Source organism: Macrotis lagotis, chromosome 1, assembly GCF_037893015.1.
Source record: "Macrotis lagotis isolate mMagLag1 chromosome 1, bilby.v1.9.chrom.fasta, whole genome shotgun sequence".
Taxonomy (NCBI): Eukaryota; Metazoa; Chordata; class Mammalia; order Peramelemorphia; family Peramelidae; genus Macrotis; species Macrotis lagotis.
This window is the reverse complement of record NC_133658.1, coordinates 731,505,930-731,526,570: the sequence shown is the minus strand read 5'-3', so window position 1 is coordinate 731,526,570 and position 20,641 is coordinate 731,505,930. Positions and strand designations below refer to the sequence as shown.

Here is a 20,641-nt window from a genome sequence, read left to right as displayed (position 1 = left end):
TAATAAGCACTTAATAAATAATTGTTGATTGATCAGTTTTAGTAATTAATATGGATTGATGATATTAGTATTTAATATTTGCATAGGGCTTTGCAACCATCACACATAGTATTGTATTTCACTAATGTCTTATTTCCAGTAGCAAATCCATGACAGTTAGATTTAGATTTCAGAAACTTTTGCCTTTTGATCTTGAACTCTTGCGTGTCTTTTAGTTCCAAGAAATGGGCTGTTCCTTCCACCAGAGGGCACAGTGGGAACAGGGAGAGCAAATGGGGGAAAAGCGGCAGAGGTGAAAACTGTCTAGGATCTGAGAGGGTGGTCAGTCAACTGGAAGAATAAATACCACCTTCCAGGGCTGTAGAGGAAGGGAGGAAACCAGTCCTGTGCACACACATTACAATCCTGGAGGGTCCGGAGCAGAGGGCTCTCTAGTGTTCTGGGTCAGCCAGAGAGAAGGATGAAGACTTTTCTCCCTTTACATAAAGTAAAGTTTGATTTGGCTTCTGTTCAGTCAAAGAGAGATTTTTCACAGGCTCCTCCCCAGGAAAGAAAGGATAAGAGAGTCAAGAAAACAACATGCGGTAGAAAAACTCCCAAGCAATTATTATTTTCAAGGTCCATTTTGCTGAGAGTCTGCTCTCTGTGAGAGCCTGTAGCCCTCTGATAAAAATCACACTTTAGGGTGTGAGACATGGGGAACATTTCTCACATCTATATACCCAAACTCATCCAGACACTGTAACATTCCATCTGATTCTAGATAGTAAACATAAATTCTGGTGACTAAAGAGAATCAGGTCACAGGTTGTGTTATCTGACCAAATTAGGCAAATTACTAAGCTTTAATGGCCAATTAAGAAATAATATTCTGAAAAAAAGAAATAATATTCTGGGAGTTTGGGGAATTCATATACATGAAGAACCAACACATTCTAGCAGGAACTGTCTTGCTTTTTGCCTTTGTATCTCCAGTGTCCAGAATGGTTACTGGTTCTTGCAGATTGACTAAGGTAAGATTTTTGATGATTATTTCCCATCACTCTCTGTTTTCATCCCCTCAGCTTTTAGCTCTTGAAATACAACCACAGACTTTCCACAAATACACTCAGTTCCACCAAGCCACATGGGGAGGCCAATCATTAAATATAGCTGATGAAGGAAACAGAACCTCCAAAACAAAGGATGCACAAATCCGAACGTTCCATCCTGCCCCAGTCTCTAGAGTGTTCTCTTGGCTCAGTCCTTCCTAGAGCCAGTCCAAATTTTCATGATTGGAGAGAATATGTACTGCTGGGATAGGAGTAAGACATTGTTTGATCCTAAGGATCCCAGTGGGGCCACACCTACCAGATTCACTAAGAAAATGACTTTGTAGGTTGAAGAAAACTATTTTCCCATCCCAATTTCCATTTCCACCCTTCAGCCCACCATTCATACTGCCAGAGTAGAATTGCTACCCTGTCAACAGATGCTCATTGGGCAACGACAGAAGTTGCCCAGCAAAGAAGTATGGGGGCTGTTGATCCATTGTTCAAGCTTCCAAAAATAATAGAAGAGGGGCAATACTGAGCTTCTGCCATTTTCTATGCAACACAGAGGAGTTGTAATGATGTGACCTTACCAAATCTTTCAGTTTCATTGTTCCATCAGCAGATGAGGAAAGACATCTAATAATTTACTAGTTAGTAGTGCTAGAGAGATACTGAGATCTTCTATTGATAGTCTTAAAAAACTACAACAGTAGTGTGGTGGTTGTGCTGACATTTTGAATTAAATTCTTTCCTAATGTCTGATTTCTAAGGTTCTGCTCAATTTCCTTGAGGTCCTAGCTACACTAATCTATTATGATAACAGGTAGGACCTACTGGATAAAACTAGTCTAGTAGCTAGTTTATAACTGTCACTGAGTATGAGTGAATGACCCAGCCAACTCAAACAGTACTTTTTTCCCATTTGAAAATGAAAACAGTCATGGTTGTTATCTTTGTTCAAGAAGGGAGTGTTGTATATTATCATGTTTCTCATATTAAGTTGATTTCAATTATGTTAAAAGAAAAAGATTAGAATGATTCATATCTCAATTCCCAGCTGTTATGGAATTAATTGTAATAGGATTATTCTCAACATTATTCATAAAGGAGGAATAGATTACAATGAATTGGGAAGGATTGGAACATGAAGAGGTTTTAAAAGTTGAGTTTGAGCTTTGAAACTTCCCAATAATGGAAAGTTTATGGGTTTCTCCTTTTGAATATTCTTACTTTTTATATTAATCCTCGAGAAGTAGATCAGCTCAATGTTGGATCTAAAACCTTAGATATATACTCAGTCAAAAATTAGGTTTTTTTATGTATTTACCTTATTGAGAAAGAAGAAATCCCTTTTGCTCTTGAGATAATTGGATAAATTTCCATATTTGCAATATTCAACTATTACCATGAGAGGACCTGCAGTCAAAAAAAAAAGGATATTTTCAGCATCTTAAAATATTCAAATGACAGACTTGATGAGTTTCAAGCCAAATGATCTTTAGCAATACTGGCAAATGCCCCAGAAAGCTTCTGAAACTAGAAGTGCCATGGACAGGGTGACCTCAGTTTATGCTTGTCTAGAAAACAGATACTTAACCATTAGAAAAAGAAGAGAAAGAGAGAGAGAGAGAGAAAGGAAAAGAAACCCTGAATTTCTTGTTCCAATATTTCAATGCTCTTCAACTAACCAGACTCATTCATTTGATCTTTTTGGTTCTGGCTGCAGTTAGACAACCCCACATATGTACTCAATGCAAACAAAGAAGACATTTTAACCTTTTTTTTGCATGCCTTGGATCCCCTTGGCAATCTAGTGAAAACTATGGACTTTCTTTTCAGAATGTTTTTAATTCATAAAATAAAATACAAAGGATTATTAAAGAAACCAATTTTGCTAAACTACAGTTATCAAAATAGTTTTTAAAAACAAGGTCATGAATCCCAGGTTTAGAATCTCACTGTAGATGGTTAAAAATCCCATATAAATAAAAATTTTAAAAATCCCAATAGCATTTTAACTATAGGAATATTTAAAAATATATTCAAATGAGTAATAGAGGACTCAGGTAAGCTTTGCAAGCATTTCTAATACTCTCCAACCTTTGTTTTAGCTATTCACAGTCTTGCCTTTTGTTAATCTTGCCTGTTACTTTTTTTTTCCTTACCAGACCAGATTTGGCAAGTGAAAGAGCTACTCTTGAATAGAAAAGTGACCTGATCTCATGTACCTTGAGATATGGATAAGAGCAAATCATGTCCATGATTTACTCTCACTGCCTTCACAGAGATAACATATGGAGAACACAGCTAGGAAAGGGAGAGCTAGCACGTGAAGACTGTCACAGATTCAGGGAATGAGGAAGTGAGAATCTAAGTATCAGGACTCCTTTTCCTGGAGTCTGGGTTGGAAGCTCCTTTTCAAAGCTGGAAAATATTTTCTCTGTTATATCATGGCCAGGGCATTAATATAGTAATATAAATGTTTCTTTTTCAGGGATGAACACAAATATTTGAACATAGTAATAAGATGGAGGACAATCAAGGAGGATGAGAGGGAGGGAGAAGAGATGGGAAGCAATCTGGTTGTTCACCTGAGGAAGCGCACTTTGAAAATGAAAATCTCTATATACCTCAGATCTTGTGTGTTTGATCTGGCAGCTTGCCAATATTAGCTTATATTTGTCTTGTGCCTTACAACTTCTGTTATAATTTGTAATTGTTGTAATCTGTTGTAATTGTAAAACAATTTCATGTTTATTATTTCATTGACCATCACAATAAGGTACCTGAGCTACAAGCAACTATCCTCTTTTTACAAATGAGGAAATTGAGGGTCATCAAGGAGTCTGAGTGACTTGTCTAAAGTCATATAACAAATATAAGGTAGAATTGGGATTCAAAACAGAGGCTCTGACTTCAAGTCCGAAGTCAGGCTCAATAACATGCTATTCGCTAAATAGCAGCTCATCTTCTCTTAGAGTGCTTTACCTCACTACCCTGGGACAGAAACTTGCCTCCTGCCTCCTACTAGGCAAGAATAGGAGCATCTTTCTCTTAATGCCACAACAATCCTGATCTGTAGAGTAATTTATCCTCCTATTATATGAGAAAGGAGATATTCAAATTCTTGGTTATTTACCTCCATGTTTGGTGCAGGCTCCCAGTAGGTTCACCACATTCAGATGGTGTCCAATGTGAGTCAGGATCTTAAGTTCAGTCATCAAAGCTTTGTATTCACTGGCTGTGGCCCCCTCTGTTTGAAAAAAAGTAGGGAAGAGTCAAGATAATCAGACAATGGAGGCCCCTGGCTCTGGTAGGGTTCTTGCCCTCCCTGTTTGTCAAAGCTCAGGAATTGGCTACTGCCTCTCCAACTTCCCCACATTATGCTGAATAACTGAGCCTCCTCCGTGTTTTCTTTTCTCCTTTTCTCCCCACACAACATCCTCTTGATTACAGTAAGATCCAGAACAGTGGTGAGGTTAGTCATTGAACATTTCCTCTCAATGGACCTGGTTGTAGTCAGCAATGTGCTGACTCAGTCTTAGGGTTATGTACAATAAGTCTCCTTCCAAGTGCTTCTGTCTGACCCAGAGGCAAGCAACAAAAGAATTACTTCTCTTCTTCCTCCCCTCCCCACCCCATCTCTGACTCTCTGCTTCTGCCTTTCTCCTTTCTGTCTGTCTCTTTCTCTCCATCCTCTCTCTGTCTTCCCATTCTTTTCTCTCTCTCTCCTCCCTATTTTCTCTCCCTACCTTGAAGATAAAAGGAAGAACTGTGTGAAACTTGGCTATGAGTTCTTGTGAATTTGTGAGATGCTTGATTGACCATTTCTGGAAATATTTATAAAGTATCTTTTCTTATCACAACCTTTGCTTCCCTGTGGATTTATGAAGTTTGCTCAGTCTCTTAATTTAACTCTTGCCAAAACTAAGTAAAATAAATAAATTTTGAGGCGGAAGGGACCTGACCGGCTATCTTGCCCAATCTTCTCATTTTACAGAAGAAATGACAGCCCAGAGGTTAAGTGACTCACTCATATTAATAGAAATAACAAGTGCAAGAACCAAGATGTGAATCTAACAATAAATCTATAGTAAAAGTATTATCTGGGGCTGAAACTCTGATAATATGTACCTTTACTAGCTGTATGACCTTGGGCAAATCACTTAACCCTGATTGTTTCTCATCTAGGGCCATCTCCAGTCATCCTGATCCATATCTGGCCACTGGACCAAATGGCTCTAGAGGAGAAAGTGAGGCTGATGACTTAGTACAGTACCTCCTCACTCAAATCCTATTTATGTGCTTGTATTGGCATCACTTCCCTGATGTCATGGTCTTCCTTGAGAATGAAGGACAACCATTAATAAGTGCCCTTATACATTCAGAACTATGGTTGCTATTTAAATTTGACTCCCATTTTACAAACACTTATTAGTTAAATCCTCAGAAAATCTCAATGAGGCAAGAGGGATGAAGATAGATATTTCTCTCCCTTCAGTGAAGGAAAGTTAAAAACCAGAAAGGTTCTCCTATCCATTCAAGCTCCCATAGTGAAAGATGAGTAGAGAAATGAAGGGAAACCAGACTGCCTGCCTCTTACTTGAGGTGACAGTCAGTCCTGTGACTGTCAGTCTAAGATAAAAGGATAAAGATGAATCTGAATAAAACAGGAGTTTTAGGATCTTTAGAGACTGGTTTTAAGATGTCTTTGAATTCATGCAAATGTTTGAATAGATGGAAAAAAGGATAAGGATAAAGACTTTTTTTTTTTGGTCTAAGAAAAGTACCCAAAACAAGTTTTATCCCATAAACCACCAGGAAAACTCTCAGTGAATCTTGGGTAGCTTATGTTTGAGCAAATATTACTGATAGGTTGCTGGATAGTCTGTCTCTGCTCTACCATCCAGGACAGTATCATTAGATGTTATATAACACTGTCTCAGAACTTTCTCAGATTGCCCCATCTTGGATACTGTAGGGACTGAGGCTAGTAAATCACTGAGCTCAATAGTGCTGAACTAGAAAGGACTAAGCCAATTGGAAGTCCATACTATGTCCCACACTAATGTAGTGAACTGTCTGGAAGGGTGACATGGGGGAGGGGATGCCTGGCTGCATAAGGAGGGGCCAACCTGACCCTGATAGGAAATGCAGCAGGTCAAAGTTTCCATGAAGAGGCATAATGATATCAGGCCTCTGAGGACAGAGACTCCAGTTTGAAAGCAAATGAATAAATGAATGAACCAGCAAATAAGTAGATAAACAAACAAATAAATAAGAGTCCACTCAGGAGAGAAGGATAATATCAAAAAAGAGGCTTTTTAAATGGCAATATCAGAATGAGACAAACAAGAAGAATTTCAGGAGCTTCATCTTCCTCAAATATTTCTCCCACCTGTATCACTAGCTTTCTGAGCTTCCCTTGATAATATCTGAAGATTCCTACAGCTTTAAAAAAACAGCCCTAGGGTTTTGTTTGTTGGTTTTATTTTGTTTTCACAGCACTGTTTCCTTTTATCCTGTCTTAAAGAAAGACTTGCTTGAGAATGGAAATAATGTGAAATTCCTGATGAGAAAGAGGAAATGAAGAGTTTTCTATTCTTAAAAGAACACGAGAGCTTTTGAGAGCTTTCGTTTCCATGCGCAAGCTGTCAGGCATAAGGAATCATAAATCATCCTGAGATCCAGTTTTATCTCCCAGGGCTTCACAAAGCAGCAATATCTTTCAACACTAGCAAATTGCTGAAGACTTCTTGCCAAATGTAAGGAAATATATTATATTATATCTTATATTTGGGCATAGATAGTTTATAGATCTGATCAACTCAATTTTTCTCACAGACCTTCCATAGTTTCAGCTTTATGATTTAATCAAACCAGTTAAACCCTCGGGATTTATGTTGTGTAGAATAGCTGCAAAAATTTCCATTACGTATTAAGGCAGCTCATTCCAAATATCACAACCCTGAGTTACAATGAGCTGGAACCTCCAGTGTTCCAATGTCTTCGATATAAGAAGGGGGAAGGACCTTCAGGACCTTAGAGTCTATTTCCCCAGGGTCTAGTGCTGGATTATTTTGTGTACAAATTCAGTGTAGGATGAGGGATGTTAAAGTGATGAGACTTTGAGAAATTGAAGAAAATGTGAAGAAAAGTATGCCACACTTGGATTGTATACAACAGCCCTTAGCTGACCCTGTCAAACATCCAGGGAACACTAATGGACAGTGGCTATCTCCAAAACACACACACACACACACACTCACATGCATGCACACACGCACACATACATGCACATACCTTTCAGCATTTTCACAGCCACTGTCCGGCACGTGGGCGATTTCTTAATGCCAAATGCAGCTGCTTGGACCACTTTTCCAAAGGCTCCACGTCCAAGTGATTTTCCTGCAATGAAAACAAACTGCTGAACTGTGTGACAGGTCAACAGGGTCAACCGAAGTCCATTTAGCAGAGAAGCACCTCTTCCTAGATCCACCTGGGACTAGAGCAATTATCTTCTACTTTCATGTGTAGCACCAAGATAGAATGGTTTTGGATGGAACCCCAAGATAGAATGGTTTTGGATGGAACCCCAATGGAGTGGTCCCAAAGAATGATGCATAACAGGAAGTATAGTTCTAGCTGCCCCTTCCTTTTCTTGTCAATTCTGTATTCATTTGACTTCTAATGAATTCTCCTGACCCTCATTAAAGATTTATGGATGAGAAAAGACCTTTAGAAATGATCTTTTATATATAGTTTTCACTAAAGATCATTCTTCAACATAAACATTTACAAGACATCTTTTGAAAAACCTATTCTATTATTTAGTAACTCCAATAAGAAGAAATTCTTTCCTTGTATCTATCTTAATTTGCTACTGCTGAAGCTAATGGTAATTTCTTTGTGTTCTTTCTTCATTAAAGAGAAAGGAATAAAGAACAAGGTAGTCACTATTTTCTAAGAACTTAGGTTCCAAATGTGAGTCCAATAAAAATTAGCTCTTATTGGGGAATCATGGGATACTCTAGCAATAGGTACGGATGGCAGCATCAGGGAGTCTCTGAAAGTCCAGGAAAGCAAGGTCCAGGTCATGTTGGATGACCCATTGTCCCAACAACACCAACCTCCTAGGAATGTACTCGCAGAACCATTTTATCTCCTGTCACATTATCCTCTTGTACCCATCCCACCATCAGGAAACAAATAAAAGAGAACTCACTGTAGGGATGTGATCTGAGGTATAGAAAGATAAGTGGAAATTGCCCCTACAAAAATCTCCACATGAACAAACTGTGCTTTTTGAGTTCTCTTGGGAGGAGGTCATGACACTCTTTTGGAAACAGTTAAATTCCCAGAGTGAATCCTGGCAGTGACAGTGTTAATTGACTACCCAGTCTTTCCCACCAGCCTTCCCTGTTTGCCTCCATCCTGCTTTAACTAATTAACCTTTCTTCCTTCCTCACACCCCTATCCCTTCCCTCAGAGGCCACATATTTTTCTAAGTTTCTGTTTGAATTTAAAGGTTTTTTTAAATGCTCTTTTGTTAACTTAGAAATTCAGTGTATCCCACATTCCTCCCTCTTTATTTGGCATCTTCAGCTATAAATTATCTAAGGCAGAAATCACTTTGGAAGTATATTTTATTCCCCCAGTGAAAAATAACAAGTGAGACGTTAAAATACCACTAGAAACATAGTAGCCTTCTTGTTGATGATGATGTTTTTCCTTACAAATGAGGTTTGCTAAGTCTGAAAGTGAGCAGTGCTTTCAGAGCATGAAACATACAGAGGAATGCCTCGCATTTTTTCTTATCCATGTAAAAATGTGCGGAGATGAACCAGAATGGGATCAATATGCCTTTAAACTTAAATAACTGGGACTTCTGTTAGACTAAGGAAGGGCATGAGAGAGTGGGAGACCAAGCTCTTAGATTTGTAAGAAGTGGGCCATTGAACTGAGGATTTTTTTTGTTTGTTATTGATGCTGTGCTGTTGTTTACTAATTCCTACTCTGATGCCTCTCTTGCAGAGACTGATCCTTACTGAACTCTCTCTGGTAGATCTTAACTCAAAATTGGAAAGGCCATATGGTACATTGGAAAGAGTGCCAGAATTGGCGTCAGGGCAACTAATGTTGAATCTTGCCTCAAATATATCTGCATGGCCAGGACAGGTCATTTTACCTGTTAGCCTCCATTTCCTCAGCTGTAAAATGAAGATCACAGTAGTACCTATTTATGGAGTTGTGAGAGTCAACTTTTATAAATATATATTATATATATATATATATACATGCATATATGTATTGTATATAATATGTCTATTGTCTAGGGATTTGCCTAGCCAGGCTTTAAGAAAATCTGGTCACTGGGGCTGGTGACAGTTTCATCTCCAGTAGCTCATCTTAGCTTCTTTGTTCTCTGTCATGTCTGCCTTTGCAACAATCCCCCTTCTACAACTTTCAAGGCTGCCCCTCCCCCCAAGTCCAGGCTGTTATCATCATCTCTTTTGGACATTGATAATTTGATGATAGTAATAGACTCCTAATTAGTCTCTGCTCCAAGTCTCTACTGTCTCTGATCCTTTTACCACACAGTTATTTGACATTACTAAAGGACAGACAGGTATGACCACTAAGCTTGAGAAGCTAGGTGATACACTTGGATAGAGCACTGGGTTTGGAATCAGGAAGACTCATTTTCATGAGTTCAAATATGGCTTCAGACACTAAATAGCTGTGTGACCCTGGGCAAGTCAATTAACCCGGTTTACCTCAATTTCCTTATATATAAAACAAACTGGAGAAGAAAATGGTGAACCACACCAGTATCTATTCCAATGAAAAACTACTGAACAACAGCAATAAGGTGCTAAATAAATGCTTATTGAATGAATAAAAAAAACACAGAGAGGTTCAATATGCTATGGGAGAGGGAACATATACACAGATGAAATCATGATGCCTTCATAGTATCAGTATAAACTATTCCTGTTAGGTAGCTCTGCTCAAAGGCAAGAAAACTCTTCTTTCTAGAATTCTGCTCTCCTGGGGAGAGCAGACATGCCTTGAGCCTGGGAAATTCTATCTCAATCTTTGGCTGCTTACCCCCAGACTCCTTGGGGTCCCTCTTCCCACATTTGTAACCACCATCCATTCTCTTTTCAGTCATCACAATGCACTCAGTTTAAACAAGTGTTTGGGGACTTAGCTTCTATCAGTTCCCACATTAGGATTAGCTGGTTGACTCACTTCAGCCTTCTCAATTGTTCATTTGGAAAGCAGACTGTCGCCCCATAAAACAGCAACAAGTTCTGCTATTCCCTTGAATCTGTTGATACACTGGCACCCTTCCCAAAAATCTAAATTCCCTCTTTTTTTGTGGAGGCCCAGTCATGTTGGTATTGAATTCTCCCGATCCTTTGCTTCTCTTTCCCCGGAAATTGCCCTTAATTATTTTTTTTTGCCTGGAATGCCACCAGTTTGCTTAGGAATGTGCTGGATCATTATATACAATGCCAGGATGTTGGAATCTCCTCCCAGACTTTCCTTAACTTGCTGGGGCTCACAGGACACTGAAGGGGTTGCTCACTACAATTTCCCCATCCTGCCCCCTTGCAGACTGTGCCCCAACTGAGGGTTAGCTAACATAAGTCTCAGAGATCCAGGAAGAGGTAGCTCACTTGATAAATTCCAGACACCCTGAGTCGTCATCTATCTGGGACCATTTCTGCTTGGAATTCTTTTTTTAATAGAAGGAAGTTGTCAGAAATTTTCCTCATTTTCATCTGTGATAAGTTTTGGGTGACTTAAATTCCCTAGTAGGTCTTAATGGAGGGTTATTAACAAAACTGTTTACAGCATATTTTCATGAATCCCAGGAATTTCAGTGTTAATAGCAAGACTTGGGTCTCAATTCTATTCATTTTGCACTGGGGATCCTAACCTGGGGTCAGTGAATGAAAAATATTTTGATAATTGTGTCAATGTTGAAATATAATTTAAAATTCTATGTATTTTAATTTTGTGAATTTTCAAACAAGATGCTGAGAATTATTTCTAGAGATTTACCAGATGGCCAGAAGAGTTCATCAAACAAAAAGCAAGTCAAGAAGCCCTGCTCTAGCTGGTGTCATAAACCCAAAATGCTATTATTTTCATAATAGTAATAATAATAATAATAATCAGTAGAATCTTTGTATAAATTATCAGTAGCATGCAATCACAGATGGGAAGGAACACTTTTCAAATTCACTAGATTTCTCAACACTTCAAGCTCTGGCAGATTGCACAGAAGGGTGAAATCCATCAGGGACAAAACACCTTGATTCAAATTGTGACTCTAATAATAATTATCTGTGTGACTTTGGGCAAATTTTCCATCCTCAATATCCTTCTGTGGGGGAAAGTTAGATGACACAGTGGATAGAGTGTGGACCTGAAGTTAGGAAGATTCATTTTCTGGCATTCAAATCTGGCATCAGAAACTACTAGCAGTGTATCCCTGGGCAAGTCACTTAATCCTGTTTGCCTCAGTTTCCTCATCTGTAAAATAAGCTGGAGAAGGAAGTGGCTAACTACCCCATATCTTCGCCAAGAAAACTCAAAATGGAATAAGACACAAAGAGTCAGACACAACTGAAAAACAAGTGAATAACAACAAAATCCTTATATGTAAAACATGATCTTGGTTTCCCCTCCTAATTAGACCAAGGGTTTTGTGATGAAAAAGAAAGTGGCTCTGGGCTTTCTTGGTCTTGTGTTAATTATGGAATCACTTCCCTGTTCCCTCCTCTCTGAACATCAGGAGAAAGTTCCCAGACTTAGGATGCAGTGAGACGTCATCCACCTGAAGCATGTCCCAGAGCCTCATGCTGACATCAATCAAACTCTGACATCTGGCAAATCCAAGAGGGAAAAAGTTGATGAGAAAGTTTCCCCACACAGTGAACCTGGTGGCCTACTATTCCACCAGGATCACTCAAGGAATTCTGATAGAATTATAAACATCTCCTTTAAGGAGATTACTATATTGGGCCAAGAAAAGAAGGGTTTTGGGATAGATAGGGGCATATATCTTATATAAAAAAAAGCATGTTTAATTGTGACTAATAATTCCAGAATATAACTGAGCATAAGAATGGCTCATGATTGTGGGAAAACGATCCCTTGTTCATTGCCAAGGTCATGGAGGGGCTGGGCTAAGTGCCATGTCACTTAGGCTTGCATAAGGAACTCATCTAGGATGCCACCTGCCTCTCACTTCTCCAGATTTAGTGCTTTCTTCCTCTGTCAGCAGCCTTTCCTATCCTTCTATTTGTTCTCTGCTTTTCACTAATTTTCAGTTTTCTTCCCATGCCAAACAACATAAACTCAGGGTCAGTTTTTCATCAGGCAAGGAGTAACACAAGCTGAGGAGTTTGGGATCCAGCAAGCAAAGATTTAACTCCTCCTTCCTCCTCTTTCCTCTCACCTTTTTCCATTTCCAATAAAGCTCACAAAACCCACAGGTACCCTTCACATAGAGAAATCTCTTTCCTTTCAGACAAAGAATGACAAGCTCCAAGAATGTAAGATCCACAATATGTTTTCCTAGTTTTATCAACTAATGATTCTGGCATTCATGTAGGAGCAAGTGGAAAACTTTCAGAGGCCACTACCAAAATATTTTGGGCAGGAGTAATTAAGACTCCAATTGTTTTCTTGCATTTCAGGTTGGCCAGCCTGGGGTTTAATTTGCACTCTGACGTCTGAACAGGAGGTACTAGTTAGCCAAATGAAAGCACATTCACTAACGTGTTTACAGCATCAAAATTCCCTTCAAAACAACTGCCCATCCCTCAAACAGAAACTAAACTTAAATGACCCTTCCCATTCACCCTGGATTTTTTTCCCTCTAGGCTTGTGTATTGCCAAAACTCAAGGAAATTCAAGGTGATTTCTCCATCATAATGGAGAAACTTCCATTTCCAAATCTGTTGAAGAAAAGAACTTTTCTAATGAAATTGTGGAATTTCACCTCTATCCTTCCAATGAAAGCATTCTCTAAAGTGTTCTGTGGTTGAGTTGTAATTCTCTATGTCCCTCTCTCTCAGCTTCTCTATCTCTGTTAATCTCTTTCTTGATCTTGTTCTCTGTGTATCTCCTCTCTTTTTTTTGTCTGTCCTCACAGTTTCTGTTTTTTCCTGTGTTTCTTCTCTGCCTCTGTCTCCCTCCTCTCTGTCTCATCTTTTTATTCTGTCTCTGTCTTCCACTCTCTATCTCTTTCTTTGTGTCTGTTCTTTATCTATTCTCTGTTTCTGTCTCTCATATCTCTTTATCTCTTCTCTCTTTTTTTCTCTTTCTCACACACATATACCCTCCCCTCCCACTACCACATAAATGCACCCACATACACACAATGTGAAATACATACTGAATATATGACATTTAACAGATACATTACCTAGTTTAAGTCTTTCTCGGGCAAACTCCCACTTGCTGGCATCATAGGGTAAACGATCACATTGCTCATCAATAGGAACTTCATCTGGATCCATTATAATTGATAGGTAATCTGTCTTTATTTCAGAAGTCTGAAAAAGAGAAGACATATCAAAGTTATCACCAAGAAAAGATGTCATTAAAAAAAGACCTCTAATATCCACAAGAAAACACGACTTGGTAACATCTATTGGTTCAGTCACTCAGTTTGGACTTGAATGTGACTGGGTACATAAAGCACTTCTTTATGCACACATGTAAGCTCACACTACACCATGAGCAATCCCTAGTCAAGAGTCCCTTCTTTAACCTCATCCTATTTCTGCATCACAGTTCTACTCCAATATTTTGGGTACACAATGCAAGCAGATTCTTCAATGACATCCATATGTATGCTTTTGCGCAAATAATTACCATGTGATGGACTTTTTTTTTAAATAGGAAAGAAAAGCATTTTCACAAAGTAATTCCAAACAATGACTAAAAATAGTTTCATAGAATGATTATGTACAAGCAAGAATATATAGAACAGATGGGGCTTCATTGTTGATGTTTGTTTCTTTTCTGCACTCACAAAAAAGGTCAAACATGTAGTAAGGGAGTTGTTGTAAAGGCTCAAAATCTATGATTCAGTGACCAGCACATTTTTCATATAGAAATCACAATAATTTCCTGTTATTGCTATTAGAAAAACTGAGAAAAAAGAAAATCTCCCTTCTGTGAGGAATTTGAGCTGATTTTTAATGTACATGAAATTTAGAATTTTGTTAAATCAACAAACTCCTACCATGTGCTGCACACTGAGCATACGTGTCCCTCTCCTCAAGGAGATGTCATTCTATTGGTGGAACTAACAAGTCTTATAGTTATATAGAGGAAAAAATACAAGGTAGTTGAGGAGGACTTTAAAAGTTGGGGAATAAAAAATGACTTTATATAGAAGAGGTGACTGAGCAGCATCTTGATGTAAGGGAAGTATTCCACAAGGTAGAGGTGAAGAGGGAGTATGGGAGAAAGTCAACATAAAGGCACTGAAGAGCACCAGTCCTCGAATTAAGAGGGCCTGAGTTCAAATGTAACCTCAGACACTTCCCTTAACTTCAGTAGCCTCTTACAAAACAAAACAGACATAGGAGATGGAGTTCCACATATGAAGAATAGAGACATAGAAAGTTTGGCTTGATCCTAAAGTTCAGAAAGCAAGGGGCAGGGGGAATTTATAAAAAATTTTGCAGCTAGATTATGAAGGGTTTGAAAGTCAAACAACAGGTTGATATTTTATCCTAAAGGCAATAGGGAATCATTGGAATTTATTGAGTAGGGAAGTGATACAGTCAAGTCTACACTTAAAGGAGATCACTTTGGTAGCAGTGAGGAAGTTGGACTAGAGGCGGGGTGGAGTAGAGACTCATGGCAAGAATACCAATTATGAAGCCACTGCAATAGCTGAGAAGAGATAAATGGGCTTAAACTAAGGTGGAAACTGTGTGTAAAAAATATTTTAGAGGAAGAAATGGCAAGATTTGACAAGTCAGTACAACACCAACACAAATATTTACCCACATGTCTAGTCAGGACACTAGTTATCCATTGCTGATACATAGAAAGACCAAGGAAAATGTTTTGCTTTCATGCTTATTACATAAATCAAGCCTACAAAATATACCCTATTTTAAATTATATATACCTCTGAACTTGGTATGATTAGAAGTCCTTCTCCAGGTGGCATATTCTCTATGACTATTAATTATATATCTATGACCTTGAGAACTGATGATTATACTTCTTAAATGCACTCTTTTACTGACCAAAAAGGAAATCTCCCTGCCCATATTTGGTATAATTTGATAGTTATTGCCCAGAAATACATAAACTTTATTTCAAGAAGCATTGGGACCCTTTTCTTTACTATCTTCTTAAACAATGCCAGAACACTGGTAAAGAAAAGTTGTGCAAACATAAAATCTTACACCCAGCCACATTCTTCAGTCCATACTCACCCTGCCTTGGGCTTTCACAGTTCACCTCATCCATCACTTGCAATCATTCCCCTTCTCACAAAAGTTATCATTAATATGGGTGACAAATAGCTTAAGGCAGAGAAGTTTTCCCAGTTTTTTTTACAGGGTGAATAGTGGAGAAAGATATGGAGCATGTGCCACAAAATGCATTTTCCATCAATGTTAGGCTGGGAAAGCACAACCTTCTAAATACGTGTCCCAGTGCAAGACAGTGTGAATTCCTTTATGGAGGTGCTGTATTTTTTACGTCAAAACAACTGGAACATCCTTTCTGGCTAAACTCTTCAATGTCAAAATACAGCTAACAACTTTGAGAAGGACTCTCTGACCCATCCTGAAGAACTTAGGATACCATAAACCTTAAGCGTAAACTTCCTCAGTTTCCCTCAGGAATCATCCTCAATTCTTTCCCCTTCACAACCCCATCTAATAAGTTTTGAAATTTGTCAATTATACTTCCATCTCTTGTTACCTGTTTTTTTCTCTTCATTGACAAAATCACTTCCCTTGTTCTAGCCCCCATTCTTCTTAGTCCCTCATTGGTTTTCTTAGTTCTAGTCTCTCTCTCTCTCTCTCCATCCTCCAATCTATTTACTATACAGTTGTCAATTGATATTTGAAAAACACAGGATTAATTTTGAAAACTTCAGTGGTTCACTGTTGCCTTTAGGATAACATATATACTCCTCTGTTTGACATTAAGGTTTTTCAAAATCTGGTCCACCCCATCTTTGCAGACTTATTTCACAATTGTCTTCTTTACATACTCACCATTTCCATTATGCTGCTCTATTTCTCATTTCTCACTTGCCATTCCTTTGCAAGGGTCATGTCCATTGTCTTGAATACTCATTCTCCTTACATCTCCCTCAGATCAAGGGTCAACCCATGTGCTCATGCCTTTATGAGACTTTTGCCCATTTAAAGGTTTTTTTGTTTGTCTGTTTATTTGTTTTGGATATTGGTTCCTCCCAGTAGTATGTTCACTCTTTGAAGGCAGGTATTGCTTCATTTTTTGTCTTTATATCTGGGCACTTAGCAGAAGATTTTGTGTACAGTAAGCACTTAAAGCTTGTTGAATGAATGAACATATAGATCACCCTCTAATAGGAGAAGTCAACTAAGAGTTTTCTCCCTTTTGTAACTTTGTTGTTGTTGTTGTTCCATTGTGTTTGATGCTTCATGACCTTATGGACTTTAGCATATCCATGGGGTTTTCTACTGGACTGGTTTGCCATTTCCTTCTCCAGAGGCAAATAGTGTTTAAGTGATTTGCCCAGGGTCACACACCCAATTTGTTAGCTATTGTTCAGGCTCCCTGATCTGAAGGTCACATTCGAGCTCAGATCTTCTTGATTCCAGGCCTAGTACTCTGTCCACTGAATGCTTTGGGTGTACAATTTTTCTAGAGAGTCTATTTTAAATAATTACAGCATCACTCTGATTTAATGGTGTTTTTGCTGTTGTTATTGATGTTCAATCATTTCGGTTGTGTTGGTCTCTTCCCTAGCCCATTTGGAGTTTCCTTGGCAAAGATAGTGGAGTGGTTTGCCATTTCTTTCTCCAAGTAATTTTACTGATGAGGAGACTGAGGCAAACAGGATTAAGTGACTACTCAGGGTCATATGGCTAGTAATAATTGCCTGAGGCCACATTTGAACCCAAGTCTTATTGACTCTAGGTCTGGTATTCTTTTCACTTTTTCCCCTACTTTTTCTCTTATAGCTTCAGAAAGCACATTATTGTGTCTGAAGTAGTGGAATAGAGGAATTCTTTTATTTGTGATCCATAAGTAGTTAGAATAAATCAAAAGAAACACTGAATAAACTTTAGGTTTTCATTTAATAATCTTCTAAGTGTTTGGTGTGTCCCTACCAGGTATGATGGTTTCCAAATTTGGGAATTTTAAAGAGGTCAACTAAAATGTAATGCAATTTGAGGTCTAGGTGCTCACAGTTGTGTAATTATTAATATACCCGAGAAATTTATTTTTGGTCAAGGGAAAATTATCAACAGTCAATATGAACAAATTATGTTTGTGATCTCTTTTGAGGATGAGACTGCTGAGCAATAAATTTTTGACCAATTATTGAGATTTTTACATTTTGGTAACTATAATCTTGCTGGCAAAACTTTTGTAGGTTTCTGCTTTTCTCAGAACAAAGACTAAAAGGTGTCTTAATTCAGATCAGTAAACCTGACCATGGTTAAGTAAAAAATTTATTAGAAAAAGGAAGGATGGAGTCAGATGGAGTTTAAGCATAGTATCACAGAATCAAGAAGCTATTTTGTTTGGGTAGAATAACCCATGGAATATTGGTGAATTTTGACAGAATGAAAGGGGGGGGGAATGGCATTTTAGCCAGTGATTGTATCATGAGCAAGTGAATAAGCAAATAGGAATAAACAAAACATATTAGGGAGATGTTATAAAATGAGCCTTCTGTTAGAGGAAGTTTAAATTTATGGAGTTATAGAAATTACTTGAAAACCTAAAAAGGGACCAAGGGCCTTGAAAGCCAGACTGAGGAGTCTGAACTGTATTATTAGGCAATGGAAAACTATTCAAGATTTCTAACTTGGCATTTTCAGAGAGGGGAATGACAAGATTCACATGTAGCATAGGATTATACGATCATTCGCTTAGAAGCAGAAAGAACCTTAGGGCTCCCCTAACTTTATAGTTAATATAGAATTTCAGGGAGATCAAGTGATTTGCTTATGGATATATAAGTAGCAAGTGGTAGAGACAGGGTATAAACTTAGTTCCTATGACTACAAAATAAATTATCTTTCTGATATTTATCCTTCATTCTCTTTTTATTTATTTTTTATCTTTTTGCTAGGCAATGGGGTTAAGTGGCTTGCCCAAGGCCACACAGCTAGGTAATTATTAAATGTCTGAGGTCAGATTTGAATTCAGGGCCAGTGCTCTATCCACTGTGCCACCTAGCTGTCCCCTTGTGGTTTATTCTCAAACAAGCTCAAAGCATCAGGGAAGTGATACCATGATAAGCAAGGGAATTGGATTTGAGTAAGGGAGTCCAATACCAAGATACCAACCTCAGTTTCTCCTATAGAACCATCTGAGTCCAGTGGCCAGGCAAAAATTGGGATGACTGGAGATGGCCCTGGATGTGAGGCAATTAGGATTAAATGACTTGTCCAAGGTCACACTTATAAGCTAATAAGTTTCAAATATCTGAGGCTAGATTGAACTCAGCTCTGACTCCAGGGCTGTTATTTGTTTTTGACAAATTATCAGGGCAAAAATTATTCCCTCTGACCCCTTGAAAAGTTCATTCCTTTGTGGTTTTCATCTGATGAAGGAACATCTGTAACTAAACCAATCATAATAGGCAACCTTTATAAAGAGTTTCCTATGGAACAGGCACAGGTCTTCTTTGAAAATGAAGGATAAACAACCAGTTCTTACAAGTACTATCTCATTTGATTTTCATAACAACCCTACAAGATAGGTGTTATTATTATCCCAACTTTACAGTTAAGGAAACTGAGGCAAACAGGTTAAGTGACTTGCCCAGAGTCACACAACTAGTCTGTGCTGCTGAATTTGATCTTCCTGTCTTCAGGCCCACTGCACCACCTAGCTATCTCCAACATTTTTAGGATGCCTGAGTAAAGTAGGAAGGTGATTTAGAATTAGAATTCCCTTATCATTGCCTTCCCCTGATCAGGGTTTATGAATGAGAGTTTGGGATGAGTTGGAACTGTTCTTACCCTTTTCAATTTTCGGATAAAGAGAGTTAACAAGAGCCAGAAGAGTGTTGCAGCCACACAGGTACATGTGAGAGTGATTAGCTCCAGGTTAGATTTGTCTGAGGTCCCTGGAAAGAAAAAATATATTGGGATCAGTTTCTTTATGAAATAGATTCTCTCAAATCTGCTGAAATGGGCCTTCAAAATCAAATGTCACTGGTTCTCTCACCCCACTCCTTGCTCCAAGTTTGATTCCTCTGAGATGGCATCTCTCCCAGATGAGAAATGCTAGCAGACACACTTCCAACATAATATCCTACCACTTTAATTAGCCTATAAATAAATTAAAAATAGTCCACAGAAGTTCTGACTGATGAATTTACAAACTTTCTCAGAGACAATTAATTAAAAAAATCAATGGTGAAATTAAAGACGGAAAAAATTAGGACAGGAACAAAAGCCCATTAAAGTGTCAGATCTGGAAAATATTAGCATTCCCTTATGGGCCTTAGAGGAAATTCTAAAGAAAAGGGGGAAAAATTACTTAAAAGGGTTCCTCTGGGGCTCACAAAATTCTTCAAAGTAGAAGATTTAAAATAAAATTGAAAAACACCCAAGGACTTTTTTTGTGTGTGTGTGTGTGCTAAACCAAGACCTACATACAACCCAGTTTCCTTCTCTCAACTTTCCTGATCTGATCTTAGAATTGAGATTCTAGTGAAGTTGTTTAGGAGTAAGGACATGAGATTGGACCGCTCCCAGGCACTTAATTTCCCATAAAGTTTTCAGAGATCAAAAGCTCAACACTCACACTTTTAGGCAAAAAAGAAAGGGCCCCAAGTGTCCAAGTGGTTCCCCTGGAAGAAGGAGAGGATTTGAGATTTTTCAAGGAATTCTCTGGTGGACCAGAACAGTGCTTCCCAATTCTAGTCTGCCCAAGGTGGTACAATTTCTCTGTAACTTAACATTTTTTTTCTCTTTTAATCCTACTTAAAAGAGGACAGATGACTGATCCTGAGTCATTAATTCATTTGGGCCATGGTTACATGTGAAAACACAAATTCATTCTTTAAATTTGTGTTTTCACAGTTGTGAACCTTAACTGAGCAAACCACAGAGAGCAATTTTCCCTAATTAATTTCCCTAATTCCCTAAACTTAGCAGGATGTATCTGTCCCCCACTAAGATTACCAAGTCTCTCCTAACATAAATCAAACAAAGGGCATTAATAAACTCTACCAACTAGAATCATTCCACTGGATGAGAATTTGCTGTACTTCTGGTCCTTGATTGTTGTTATTCAGTTGTATTCAACCAACTGCAGTACCACTGGAGTGGTTTGTCATTTCCTTCTCCAGTCATTTTTTCAAATGAGGAAAT

At 38.3% G+C, this 20,641-nt stretch overlaps 1 protein-coding gene across 1 annotated transcript in view; it reads right to left on the bottom strand.

Moving 5' to 3' along the window:
- FLT1 (fms related receptor tyrosine kinase 1) overlaps nucleotides 1–20,641 on the bottom strand; it is a 179,997-nt gene that overhangs the window by 29,569 nt on the left and 129,787 nt on the right. Inside the window, exons 16-20 of the mRNA XM_074216144.1 lie at nucleotides 19,283–19,389; nucleotides 13,483–13,612; nucleotides 7,338–7,442; nucleotides 4,174–4,287; nucleotides 2,362–2,450 (exon numbers count right to left, since the gene is read on the bottom strand). Coding sequence (XP_074072245.1) covers nucleotides 2,362–2,450; nucleotides 4,174–4,287; nucleotides 7,338–7,442; nucleotides 13,483–13,612; nucleotides 19,283–19,389 — 545 coding nt within the window. The remainder of the gene's footprint in view (nucleotides 1–2,361; nucleotides 2,451–4,173; nucleotides 4,288–7,337; nucleotides 7,443–13,482; nucleotides 13,613–19,282; nucleotides 19,390–20,641) is intronic.